At 36.9% G+C, this 14344-nt stretch overlaps 1 protein-coding gene across 1 annotated transcript in view; it reads left to right on the top strand.

Annotated features, from left to right (window-relative positions):
• Positions 1-273: 273 nt before the first annotated feature.
• The window catches only part of TTLL1 (tubulin tyrosine ligase-like family, member 1), a 14657-nt gene continuing 586 nt past the window's right edge, over positions 274-14344 (top strand). The window contains exons 1-8 of the mRNA XM_010284874.1: positions 274-408; positions 2204-2412; positions 4980-5160; positions 6231-6365; positions 6534-6642; positions 9940-10083; positions 11841-11927; positions 13106-13269. Coding sequence (XP_010283176.1) covers positions 296-408; positions 2204-2412; positions 4980-5160; positions 6231-6365; positions 6534-6642; positions 9940-10083; positions 11841-11927; positions 13106-13269 — 1142 coding nt within the window. The 5' untranslated portion in view covers positions 274-295. The remainder of the gene's footprint in view (positions 409-2203; positions 2413-4979; positions 5161-6230; positions 6366-6533; positions 6643-9939; positions 10084-11840; positions 11928-13105; positions 13270-14344) is intronic.

Here is a 14344-nt window from a genome sequence, read left to right as displayed (position 1 = left end):
ATGAGTTGTGTGCCCATTCATAAAAGTTGGATTGGCTGGAGAGTGTGAGAAATCCTTGTAAGTAGTATCTTTGTTTGTAGTTGTCCAGTTGACCAATGTAGGGGTTCAGTCTGAACCCAAGATGTTATTTTCCTTGATTTTTAAATTAATTTACTTCTTCTATCTTTCTTAAGTTAACATGTTTTCTGGATGCCACTTTTCTTCCCCTTTGACTTCCCTGGTTTTTATTCTTCCCTGTTTCAACTTCACATCTTTAAACTTTTCTTTACTAACAGGTTGATTCTGCTTTAGGATAATGGCAGGAAAAGTAAAGTGGGTAACTGACATAGAAAAATCTGTTCTAATAAACAACTTTGAAAAAAGAGGCTGGATTCAGGTGGCAGAAAATGAAGACTGGAATTTTTATTGGTAAGTACGTTAAAATACCAATTTCTGAATTTGTGAAATATTTTAATTTCTTCTGTTAATACCATTAGTAATATAACAAAATGCATATTTAAAAATAAGTGATGTGCACTCCTAAGAATGTAACATTGTTTTGTTGCTCCTGTAATTTCTTAGGCTATTTCTGGTCAAATATGTTCAGATTTGCATTGGTAGATTCCTGTATCTGTGCAGGCCTGCTAAAGTCATCGGGGTTCCTCAGGGCAGAAGATCCCATCTGCATAGACCTATTCCCATGCTACTGATCTCATGTATCTTTACAGTTTGCCAGAGGTTTTCTCAGAGAGTAGAAAGTCACTGACCTAGCAAGGTATCAATCGCTTCTGGGAACACCAATTGTAAAAAGCCCAGGGGAAAGACTGTACTCAATGTTGGGGGTTTTTTTGTTTTTGTTTTGTTTGTTTTGAAATGTGATACCTGATTTTATTCATATTTTTTGTATGCAGTAAGCAGAATTTTTCCTTTACTGTTGGCGGGGATTTGTAGCCTGAGGGGAGTCTTTGAATGTATCTTTTCCCAAAACTTTCTGATAACACAACATAAGCAAAACAATCCAAGAGTACACAGTTCCAATATATGATAAAACATTCTTCTATCGATGTAAAATTGTAAACAGGCTTGCCCTATTACCAGAGTCTAGGATCCTGTAAAAAAGGCCTTGAGAACTGTACTTTCCTTCTCCTTCATGATAATGATTTATGTGCAGACTAATTATTCAGCATTTCAATTCTGAGAGTGAATGTGAAATTAAATCAAGATAATGGTGAAAGGAGGAGAGTAAATAATCTAGCTCCTTATTTGGCATTTGTCTAATATAAGACTGTGAAATGCTGTCCTGGAATGCAGCAATCTATTAATTGGCAGAAACAATGCTCCTAAAGTAAACCAAACAATTTACTTTGTCCCTTTCAAATACAACAGAATGGTGGTTTATGCTGCCAAATGTACCCTTTGTGGACCACTTATATAAATGGGTAGGAATCTAGTAATCTGCTCATGGTTTTGAAATGCAGTTGGGAGTAGCAGTGGGGGAACAGGGCACTCATGGAAACTGTTGTGTGACTGGTTGTTTTGTTTTGTTTTTCTTCCTGAAATGATAATGTAGCAGACTGATGACTTTCAGGACATATTCTTAAATTACCAATGTGAGACATCATTCTTCATATCTATGGCCCTGCTCTTCTCTTCTGTGAAAAATGAAGTAGATAACTGATTTGATGACTTTGTCACTGCAGCCCTCTGATCTGGTGTTCACGGGAGTTTTTAGCAAGATCTCTGAATCACTGTTTTCAGTTCATATGCTTCAAGTCCTTTATAATCTAAATAGCAGGTAGTCAGTAGGAAGCTGGTTTTGTGGCTGTTTAAGAGGAAAGCTGAGTTTCCAGAGAGTGAAGTAATAGACTTAGAAAGATGCTTCGGTAGCATTTGGGTGCATATCAGCCATTTTGAGGCCCTGCTGGGAGTTGACCTGACTATCAGCAGAGTCCAGTAGGGCCAAGTTGTCATCTTCCTTTCCTCACTGTCTGCCCCAATTTCAGTAGTAGTAGTATAGGGATCGATAAACCTCCAGCAGTATTTAATTGGTTTTGCTAATAGAGGTTCAGGATATGTTGGATTGTCACTGCAGCAAAATATTATACTATAAAGACAAATGAGAGAGAAAAGAAGAAGTGAATATAACAAATAAAAAAAATTCAGCTTTGTCCCCCTGAGTTGTGTTTCTTGGAAGAAATCATTTGGTATCTGTCTTTGCTTTCAGGATGAGTGTACAAACAATCAGAAATGTTTTCAGTGTGGAAACTGGTTACCGCCTCTCTGATGACCAAATTGTCAATCATTTCCCAAACCACTATGAACTCACCAGAAAAGATTTGATGGTAAAGAATATCAAGCGATATAGAAAAGAACTTGAGAAAGAAGGAAGTCCTCTCGCAGAAAAGGATGAAAATGGGAAGTATATTTATTTGGGTATGTGGTTTTCATTATTGGCATGAATCTTTTTTCCTGTGTGGTCAATAACCTGGAATTGGCCTAGGTTTTCTGTGCATAAAGCACTTAACCTCTGAAGTGTTAGAACATTACAGTGGCTATCTTCAAATGCTCTGTCTGTCCCTGTCAAATAGGCTAAAGTGCTCTTTATCCTAAAACTGTTTGCTGCATTTTGCAAACCTAACAGCCTTCTTTCTCTGTCTTCTCCTTTTCCCTCCCCTCAAATCTGCCATTAGAGCATAGGGAAACACAAGAATAGGGAAAGTGATAAAAACAATAGCAGTGAACATTTCATACAAAATACTACATTTTCAAGGCTTTTCACAAGCCGTGTTTTGAAGGATAATGGCTGATATTTACAAATTGAGAAGCATAAAGGGGATGCCACTCATTCAGGATCTTTGTTGAAATTGGAGACAAAGCAGGAATAAAAGTTTGAACGTTTCTGTTTCATTGTCATATTACCATAGCACTAAGGCCCAATTTCTCCACTGTGTGCTTGCTAGTATTCAGCAGTATTCAAGGAGGAGCCCAAGTCCAGTTTGTATGCATGGAAGTTGTACTTAGACTTAGTTTTGTTAGTAGTAAGGTCCTTAAAGAAGCCTGAACTTAACAGGACAGCATTAGCTGAAGCAACATCGGATGAAGTGATAATGAAATTGTTGTTTTTAAATGTAAGGGTACAGAAATAGATTTGTAACTAGGCTCTTTGTGTTTGCAGGGGGGAGTCTGGGGGAGGGATTGGGTGGGTGGGTTTTTGTTAGTTTGGGGTTTATTGGTCTGTTTTTTAAAATTACTTTGAAGAGGAAAAAATTGTGGTATTAAGCTACTTTGCAATAAGATTAGTGGTGAAACCAAAAGGGCTCTGGAACGTCATGAGACAGGATTGGACTTTCTTTAATTCAAAAGAGAAAAAAGATCTGAAAATTTTATACTGGAGCAGAAACTAAAATAAACTTTTGCAGAGACACTCTAGACAGAACAGAATGCACAAACTGTTCAGAGGAGAAATTTGGGGGAAGTTGGAGAACAAGAAATAACTTCTAGAAAACAAAATTTAAAAAAAAACAAAAACCACAAAACAAACAAAAAGCCCCCAAAACCAAACCAGCAATAGACCAGGAGTGAGGAGAGTGAAGTAGTTTTGGAGGTCAGAAAGCACTGGAGTGAAACAGAGATGGGTCTATGTTGAGTTGATTTACATCTTGGGAATGTGGAATGAAAGCACTGTTCATCCATGTAAGAAAGAAGCAGTTCTGTGTGGATGGAAATGGGGATAATCTGATAGCAAAGAGCGAGAAATGCTTTACTTCAGATTTCAGTAAGCCTGGTAATACTGATTGTGAGAGCAAATAAGAATGACTAATGGGAGTTACATGGAAATAAAACTACCACATCCAATGGGGAAGCAACATCAACACTAACATTTTTGCATGCACAAAGGATGATAAGGTGGTTAGCAGAATGGTAACAGCTGACGTAGGAAATTGAGAAAGTTTGATAAAGTTAAGTTGGAATGGTATATAATACTCTCATTTCACAACATGTAAACAGAAGAAGAAAATTGATTCATGTGAATTAAAGTATTAATCTGAAGTTAGCAGCATGCATTGTTTTGCAATTGTTTTATAGAATAGACTCATAGAATAGTTGGGGTTGGAAGGGACCTTTAAAGGCCATCTAGTCCAACACCCCTGCAATGAGCAGGGACATCTCCCACTAGACCAGGTTGCTCAGAGCAACCTGACCTGGAATGTTTCCAGGGATGGGCCATCTACCACCTCTCTGGGCAACCTGTGCCACTCTTTCACCACCCTCACTGCCAAGAATTTCTTCCTTACATCTAATCTAAATCTGCCCTCTTTTAGTTTAAAACCATTACCCCTTCTGTCACAACAGGCCCTGCTAAAAAGTCTGTCCTCTCATTCTTATAAGCCTCCTTTAAGTACTGGAAGGCTGCAATAAGGTCTTCCCAGAGCCTTCTCTTCTACAGGCTGAACAACCCCAACTCTCTCAGCCTGTCCTCATAGGAGATGTATTCCACCCCTCTGACCATTTTTGCGGCCTCCTCTGGACCTGCTGCAACAGGTCCATGTCTTTCCTGTGCTGAGGGCTCCAGAGCTGGACGCAGTACTGCAGGTGAGATCTCTCCAGAGTGGAGTAGAGGGGCAGAATCCCCTCCCTCAAACTGCTGGCCATGCTGCTTTGGATGCAGCCCAGGATATGGTTGGCCGCCTGGGCTGTGAGTGCACATTGCCAGCTCATGTCCAGCTTCTCATCCCCCAGTACCCCCAAGTCCTTCTCGGCAGGGCTGCTCTCAATCCCGTCATCCTCTGATATTGATATCGGTGGTTAAAGTTTAAGTAAAAACTACAAACTAGAATTTAAATGAGATAAAAAGCAACATGAACCTTTATAGAGGTGGATCATGCCAGACTGGAAAAGTGAAAAGACATGAAAATTTTTTTTAGCCTGCATGTGCCAATAGCCTTATCAGATATAGTCTCCTTAATTGTGCACCTTTTTTTTTTTTCTCCCTAACTCAGATTTTGTTCCTGTTACTTTTATGCTTCCTGCTGCTTATAATCTCTTTGTTGAAGAATTCAGAAAAAATCCCTCCAGCACTTGGATTATGAAACCTTGTGGCAAAGCTCAAGGAAAAGGAATATTTTTAATCAATAAACTCTCCCAAATTAAAAAATGGTCTCGAGATAGCAAAACATCTTCGTAAGTTCTTAAAACCCAAACCCTTTATTGTACTTCCTATAATCAGATGAACCACATCAACGTGCTAATTGTATGATGCATGGGAAAAGTATTCCATTATTATTGCTTTGTCATTATATAGTTAGTTTTGCATTTAATCTCAGTTGTTATCTGATTTCCTCCTTCAAACAGGTTTTAATACAATTTGGGTTTTTTTATGAGGAGGTACAAAGAACTGTTCAATTAACTATTCTTTATAAAAATACTTTCAGTGTTGTTGGGGAAAAAATTGCACAAAAATAAATTGTTCTGCTTCACAGTATTAAATAACAGGAAGGAAGAGAAAAATCTTTCCTTAAGCAATTTCAATAATTATTTACTATATATTGATTCACTTTTTAAAGTAGTACAAAGGAAGAATGCATTTATATGAAATAAATACATTATCCATTTGGAGCACAAAATATTACACCTCATGTTGGTGATCTACTTCCAAATGGGTGAAACAGGCTAGCAATCTGTGTTTTTTCTCTGACTAGTAAACGTTTTGATCACACAACTAATGTTGTTTTTTTCCTGTCATAAAGTGACTGGCTGAGTATCACTTGAGTCTTTCTTTTTTTTGTCTTCTTTTTTTTCTGTTTGGCTTGGAATCTGAAGAATGTCACAATCTGAAGGTTTCATCTTAGCTTTTCACAGTGGTTTGCAATCACACACCAAGCATAAATACAAATATTCTAGGAGTATAAGACCTTGACTAATGAAGGTAATGTAATATATACTCTTTGCTTGTCTGAACCATGCCAAGCTCTATATGCCATTCTGAATGGCTCAGTCAGCTGCTCTGTTAACTTCAAAACTGAGTTTAAATGGTTAATTGATCTTGGTCATCTGTTTAGTATTTTTAACTTTTGGTATATAATGCCTGATGCTAAGTGTGTATTATTAACCACTAATACTTTATACATTGTCTTGGCAAAAGAGGCAAGGTTTCAATCCAAAATTTACAGACTGCTTCTAAAGAAGAAAAAGATGTATCAGATTGTATCACTGCAATTGTCATGTTCTGAAACATGATTTGTGTTTTTCAGATTTGTATCTCAGTCTTCCAAAGAAGCCTATGTGATTTCTCTCTATATCAACAATCCATTACTTATTGGTGGAAAGAAATTTGATCTTCGTCTATATGTTTTAGTATCTACATATCGTCCCCTGAGATGTTACATGTAAGGTTGCATATATTTGTATTTTGTTTTGAAAGAATGTTTAATGCAGTCAAAATAATGTTGTGCTTGTTGCACAAAGAAGTTTAACGTGTACATGGTATCCTAGGATGCTCTTTTCCTTATTTCTTATTGGGGTTTAACACATTCTAATGACTTTTTGCATTTAAGGTATAAACTTGGATTTTGCCGGTTTTGCACAGTAAAATATACACCAAGTACAAGTGAATTGGATAACATGTTTGTACATCTTACAAATGTTGCCATTCAGAAACATGGGGTAAGTGTACTGAGTTCTTAGGTGATTTTTTGTAGCAAGACTGGTTTTCTTAAATTGTCCCAAAAATTTGGAATAAAAATGTTTCATTTGTCATATTCTTCACCATCTTACAATTAAAATACTTCAACTTGAACTTACAAATAAATAAATTTCAGCAGACTGCAGATCAAAAGTATGCAAGGTAATGAGTTGCAGCTCTGTAATAGACTCTGATATCTTCAGTATTGACTCGCAGTAGTTGAAAGCAGGGTTGTTTTTTTTCAAGTCTCCTGTCATTTAAATGCTAATATGCTCACTTAGCAATTGATTCGGTGAGCAGTGGAATTAATGAAGTCTGGTTCCTGTGGATTCGTATTTTATAACAGCACTTTAATATCACCTTCCCGATCTCCCCTTCCCCCTCTCTCTCTTCCATGCAGTTAATTCAGCTTTCCTATTTCCAGCACTTACTCATCACAGTACTTTCCAGCTGCTTCTTATGTTTCCCCTCCTGCCCCCACCTTCCTTTTCTGGGTTAGAAAGGGAACGTGCAGTTGTGAGCTTGGAGATAAATGTTTGCTGCCTGGCCAGCTGGTGGCTTCCTCTTGAACGGACGAAGATGGAGTTCTGCCTGCAGAACAGTTCTATCTTGTAATTTGCCATTGATATTCATAAAACGTGTGGAAACCTGATAGCTTTGACAGGACTCCCCTATGTCAAAATAGGCTGAAATTCACCAGTGGGAGGAAAGGCTAGTGGGTCAGGGGTGACATGAACAGAGGGGCATACAGTATCGCTGCCCAAGCCTTGTTTCTTCAGGGAATCCACTTGATGATGATGACTGTCCCTTTTGCGTTTTTAGCGGATGTCTGTGATTTATAAACCCTGCCTCTGTTACAGTAATTAAAACTCTATTGTTGCACTTCCTAATTTCATAGGTTTTATTTTAAGAGTATGGAAAATAAACGTGTATGTACATACACATACAGTCATGCATATATATTCATATGTGTATCTACATACACTCACACACAAGATAGATATACTGCATCTTAAATTGCAACCTTGCATAAACGTGCCTTGTCTGTTACTATTCTGTAAGATGTGTAGCATAGCAGAGCTGTTTTTAACCAGATATTCCTGTAACAACAATGTGAATTGTAAATGTCACTTACAGTGGTAGTTATAGACCAGGGTAGGTGTCTAAATATGGCATTTATCAGTACTACAAACATTTTCTTGTTCAGGTGCTGATTTGTGAAGTGCTTCAAACGCTTCATGGCTTGACGGGGCACACTGAGAATTAGTTGTGGTGAAAGCAGATCCCATACAACTTAGAGCATAAATCATGGTGCTGTTGCCAGTAGCAGTGAACAAGTGAGGCATGTAATATGTTGCCTATCCCATTACTATGCACGCTTTCATCTTCTCTACCCATTAAAGAATGGCTTTCAACATTTCTCCCAAATAAAAGTAGAAATGAAAGCAGTGGTGAGGTCACTTTGAGAGAAGAAAGGACAACAGAAATGGGTATAGTAGCAGCAGCTTAAAAATGTGGAGTCATTACTAGAGTATTTGAAAAACGTTTTAGAAATTCTGAATCACTAATATCTGTTGAGTTTTGCATAAAGTGAGAAAAGTTTGATGTAAAGCCACGCTATCCATCCTATCCATCCTTCTGTTTTAAACATGACTGTAACTTTGGAGGCACGTAGGCTGTACAGCTTAGTTTTAGAAGAACCTAATTTGAGCTGTCAAGTGATTTATCAAAATTATGTGAAGTCTGGAAAAACTTTTTAAGTTCTAGGTGTTAATCTCTCCTCTAAGCCCTACATGAACCATAGAGTTCCAGTGTGTTTGTAACCTACAAGCTCATGGGTAAACATCCCTAATTTGAAAAAAGCGTACAATTCAGTCTTGGCAGAGGGAAAGGGTAAAATGAAAGAAGGAAGGTAATCAAGTATACCCGCCGTAATGTTTGTGCTGGAAAATACAGTTCTAAGTCATTATTCACTGCATGTGTAATACAAACAAAACAACAGTAATTCTTCTACTTAATTATTTTCAGTTAGTGATCTTCTAAGTAGCCTGCAATATTCTCCTTTGGTTTAATATTTTTAATTAAATAGCTGTGATTGTGTAAAGCTCTAGCCAGTTGCAATCTATTTTGATTTGAGTACTTGTTCTGAAATGCAAAGAGAGTTGAAACTTTGATCTTCGTTCCCTTGCTGGAATCTGGTCTCAAGACATTTTTTCTGTGCAGCAAGTCCTGAGAACCAGGTTTCAGATCTTTATTTGTACAGTCCAGTTTTCCAAATTTACTAAGAGGGGAGCTGTAGAAAAAGCCTAAAAATAAATAGAGACTTCTCTGACCTCATCTTAGAGGACGACAGATTTCGTTCCTCTGACAACTTTTTTTCTGCTCTGTGCTTTCTGTGTTTTGTAATTTAGCAGGAATACAATAATTAATTCTTAGAAATGCTCTGAGGAGAACCTTTATAAAGGGACAAAGCATTTGTTTTGAGGGTTGTTCGAGGGATGAATGTCTGTCTTTCCATCAGTAAGAATACCCTCAGTTTGCTTTTGTCTTTCCATTTAAAGAGAATATAGTGCAGAGCCTTGATAGCCTCTGAAAATACAAATATAAGGTAACCTAATTTTTTCCTCCTGTTCTGATTCAGTAGCACCTAGTGTTTTTTCTATATCAAAGTACTGAATTAACTGAAAAATTAACCTTTAAAAATAACTCACGTGTCGTTTCAGTGTCCTCTTGAATGTAACTGTTGTCAGTAGCACCATTAAGAACATACCATGTTTGCCTTTTGGGAAACAAGTCACATTTTAAATGAATAAACACAGACAAGCACTTTCAAGTGCTGTATTTTAGAACAGCAAACTTCAGTGAAATGTAACTATCGCTCACTTAATTATTTCTCCCTTAACCCCAGAAGAGAAAAAAAGTTAAATTCTTTCTTTTCACGTTTTAAAACTTGTATTTCCCAATCATAAATTATGTTTTACTATGAAACTGTCAAAGTACAGTTGTGAGTTTTTTTCATCTAAGAAAGATTTATTACTTGATTTGCAATGTGTGTTACAAACATATGCAGCTATAATAAAAGCAGTTGTTTATATAGAGGGCAGTTCAAAGTAAAGCTGAAGTTTTCATAAAGCTGTAAAATAGAGTAAAAGCAACTTGCTGAGTTTGTTTTTAGAGCAATACTTGTATGTAAGCATAAGTGGGCTTTTTGTGTGAATGGAACAAAACTGATGAAAAACTTCAAAATCTTGGACTGAACTAATTCCTTAACTCCTCAGGATGATTACAATCATATCCATGGAGGCAAGTGGACAGTGAGTAACTTACGCCTGTATCTGGAGAGCACCCGTGGAAAGGAAGTCACAAACAAATTATTTGATGAAATTCACTGGATAATTGTGCAGTCACTGAAGGCTGTTGCGGTGAGTACTGTTCCTGGAATGCTGCCAGCAATAGCATTATGGCTGCAGGTTTCTCATAACCATGAAAGTGAATTTGCCATCAAAACCTCTAAAATCTATTTCCTGCTTTTTGAGTGATGGTATTGATGCTGATTTCTGCAATTCTCTTATCTCTTGATTTCTCTGAGCTGAGTGAACTTGAATCTTGGGTGGTGAGCTATCTGTGCATATTTGAAGAAGTGAATGAATCTTTTTCCTCAAGGGCTCTGTGAACTATTTAATATGACTTGATACTGCCCTTGTGAATAGTATTAAGCTCTGCCAAGGTGCATGATGTCATTTCAGCAATAGCAACTGTGTCAAAGAAAAAATAGCTCCGGAGGACAATTTATCAAGGAAAACATAAGGGGTTTAGTTCAGCAGAGTTACATAACTTACTTTCAGCTCTTTTATACACGAGTCACTTGGTTATCATGACTTTTATTTTAAAAAAAAGGAAAAAAAAATTACCGATCAATCCTCTGCTTGAGTGACTTCCTAGTGTTTGGATAATGATTATATCAGAGACTAGGTATCACTCTGTGCATCAGCTGGGGTAACTGAAGAGCTCACTCTCCTGTTCCCAAGTGCATGGTCCTGTCACCTCTTTTGCGTTTGTCCTGGCACCATCGAGAGCTGAATCAGCTCCCTCGCCCAACAGACAATTATTGTCATGCTTTATTGATGGGTTAGTATTCTGCCAGTGTAATAAGCTGGATCAACCACACTGAAGGACCGGATGAACACCAGGATCAGCAGGAGAAAGAGGGACAAGGTCATGAAGCTAGGATCAGTGGGAGGTGGGGAAGTGTGGCTCAACTCAGCCTCTGCAATCATATTTGAAACCAGATGTGAGAAGAAGAGGGATTTAATCCAAATGTTAGTGAAATTTTAGAAGCAAAGAGAAAAAAGGGTTGAGAATTCTTGAGCATGAAACATTTTGGGCCTCTGTCTTTCTGACAATGGCAAATGTAATGAGAGATACTTGTTCCTCCTTCCCCCTCTCACTCCCTGAAGAACTGAAAAGCTTTCATTATTAGTCTAGGGGAAAACATCTCACTAACCTGATACAAAGGTTTCTTTAAAAGATCTGATGAGATTTGCATAGAAGAAAAGTTTTACCGTGCATACTACAAATGTTTAGCAGATGCTGGAAAACTACCAATCCTCTAGAGGTTGTGCATCCGTCTCTCTTGGCTTTCTGGATCATAGTTGGCTTGAGCTAATTATGATTTTAAAATGTATATGGTAATTGTTTGACCTCAAATTTATGCATAGTTACAGCAGCAGAATAAAATAAATGTCTTTGAATAAGTTTTCTTTTTCTGAAGTTTAAAGAATTCACGATTACATGAAGCTGTGTTATGTAAATTTTAAACCTTCCTGATTTCTCCTGATGTGTGCAGGCTTTAAATATTGTTATTACTTTTGCAAAATATGAAAACACTTATTTTCAAGCTGGAAACATAATGGAGAATTAGTCTAACTAAGTACTTGAGATTAATGCAGTCATTAGTATTGAAATATTTATTTCCAGGTTGGAAAAAAAGGACAATCCTGAACTTACTATTTAGAAAGCTTATATTAGAGTTACAACACTGAAAACTGTTGTAGAAGATTCATAACGTAATCACATGTGTTTTCTAGCAAACCAAGTATGTATTCAGGTTACTTAGTAAATTGTTGATTTACTATTTGCAATTGTTGATTGAATACATATTGTTGGCTTTTTTTTTTAGCCTGTAATGAATAATGATAAACACTGCTTTGAATGTTACGGATACGACATTATCATTGATGACAAGCTTAAACCATGGCTAATTGAGGTAAAGTTACATACAATACAGGAGAAAACTTCCTCCTCATTTTGCAGAATAAAACTAACTAGATTTCAATGTAGTCTTTCCTCTTTTGAAACAGTATCTTTTGTTCCTCAGGTAAGTGGATAAGAAAAATGTTGGAAGGTACAACAGGCCATGTGATGACCAAGCTGGCATGTGCTTTTGTTTCCTATTTGTTTGGTGTTTCTATTTGTTTGTGGCTTTCTGTTTTGTCTTTAAATCCAGTGCATCCATACTATTGGACTTCAGAGGCAGCCTGAATGGTAGCAGCCCTCTTAAATACTGTATCACTAGCTGGAAAACTGGCATTGGCTCGATGGAGCATACCATCAAACTTAAGTTTTAAATGCTGCTATGGCCTTATGTTGCAGGTTGGGAGGAAGGAAGAGGGTCACATGTAGGACAGTTGGGATATTTGGAAGATTTGGGTTTTTTTCACATAAATTTCTCTTTAGTGTATTAACTTTGGATCTGTATGTTCAACATAAATTTTGTCTAGCCCTCTTCCTTCTCAATCTAATTGGAAGAGAAAGAACAAAGGTAAATGGACTTTATTTAAAAAAAAAAAAAAACAACCAAAACTGTTTATTGTTCTGATACCAATTCTCCATAATAGATGTAGAGCACAAAAGATATGTTAAATCAGCCCCAGTTTTAATTAAAACAAGATGCAGTGTAGTGCTTTGACTAGAGAGCACATATATATTTCTCCAGCTCACACTGTTCTCAACAGGGAAGAACTCAGATTCTAAGAACATAAACAAAAGCTGTTTACCTAGAAGAAACCCACAGATTCCTGTATATGACAACTGTTGGAGCAAACCAGGCAAATTGTAAGCACTGAAATTTATGGTTTTGGTATCCATGTAAGCTTAGAAAATTAAACAAAAATCTATGTCTTTTCTGAGTAACCCTGGTAAATCTAGTATCAACAAAAATCTTCAGGCTGACACTGCAGACACTTAGTGGTATGTTGCTTTTGTTTTTAAGCAAAAAGAAAAATGCCCAATGGGGGATTCCCTCCAGTGTCTGAGGAACTGAAAGATGTGCTTTGAGACGCTGAGTCTCTATTTCCCAAATAGTACATATAGTCATCACACATGCTGTTTGGAGAACTATATAGCACTCAAAAAGTTGACGCTGACTTTTTTTTTCTTTTGTAGGTTAATGCTTCCCCTTCTCTTACTTCCAGTACTGCTAATGATCGCATCTTGAAGTATAATCTTATTAATGACACGCTTAACATTGCTGTGCCTAATGGGGAAATTCCAGACTGTAAATGGAATAAGTCTCCACCTAAAGAGGTTCTTGGCAACTATGAAGTCTTGTAAGTTTCATCAATGTTATATATAAATGAAAATGATTTTCAGTCACCTCACTTTCTTAATGTGTAATGTAGACCACAGAGATAAGGTGAACTTCATTCTGGTGTGAAAAATGGGCACAAAGTACCACTTCATCTTTTTGGAGCTGCAAGAGCAGCGCTGGAGGTGGGAGTACGTTAAAGTAGAGTTGCCTCACCTCATCTCCAGAGGGAATGTTACTTGTTTGGTAAGCCCCTGCCTGCATGTTCTGAGCTCCCAACAGCTCGATTTGAGGGACAGAGGCAAAGAGAGTGTTTGCCTTTTATATGTGTAGAACTTTAACTGTATCAAGTGTAATATATAGATGGTAGTTAAATAGAAATAATAGCTATTTGATACAAATTTTCTCTCGGTTCATAGAAATGATGCCACTTGACTCCTGTAATTCATGGATGTTATAATAATGAGTTGTCAGATATCTTTTTAAATTCCTGAATCTGTATTACAAAGGGAGAAATGAAGGAGACTGAGATCTTTCTATCTTTATATTGGAGTGTCTGAAGGATTTATGTAGGATTGATTGGTCTTATGCAGAGGAACACTGATTTAAATACCTTATTGATGATACAGTTTCTTGTATTTTTTTGAGAAAATGTTCAGATAGGTTCTCTAGTACTAGAGGTACAGTTGTTCAGTATGTCAGGAATGCAGTTATGTACCTAGTCGATCCACTAGTTCATACTGATCTTAATTACTCTTTATATATACTAGTAAAGACAGTTAAATATATGTGTATTGGATGATTTAAGTTTTAATGAATGTTATATACATGTGTGTATATATATGGTAGCTGTGAATACCTATACAATAGTGTAACTAAGTATATATTATGATAGTTCTACAAAATCTTGTAGTATCTTTTGATAATTACACTTATGCATCTATAGCCAATTTCTGCTTGGAATTTGTGTAGCAGCTGAGAGGTAAGTATATACTGAGGTTATCTGAGGCCACAGTGGGCTTAGATATTTAAAGAACTACTTGTCACTGTGGTTAAGTATTACAAAATACATGTCATCAAATGCATTTAATTTAAGC

Source organism: Phaethon lepturus, unplaced genomic scaffold (genome assembly GCF_000687285.1).
Source record: "Phaethon lepturus isolate BGI_N335 unplaced genomic scaffold, ASM68728v1 scaffold7674, whole genome shotgun sequence".
Classification (NCBI taxonomy): domain Eukaryota; kingdom Metazoa; phylum Chordata; class Aves; order Phaethontiformes; family Phaethontidae; genus Phaethon; species Phaethon lepturus.
The sequence above is the reverse complement of the archived record's forward strand: the minus strand, read 5'-3'. Positions and strand labels throughout refer to the sequence as shown.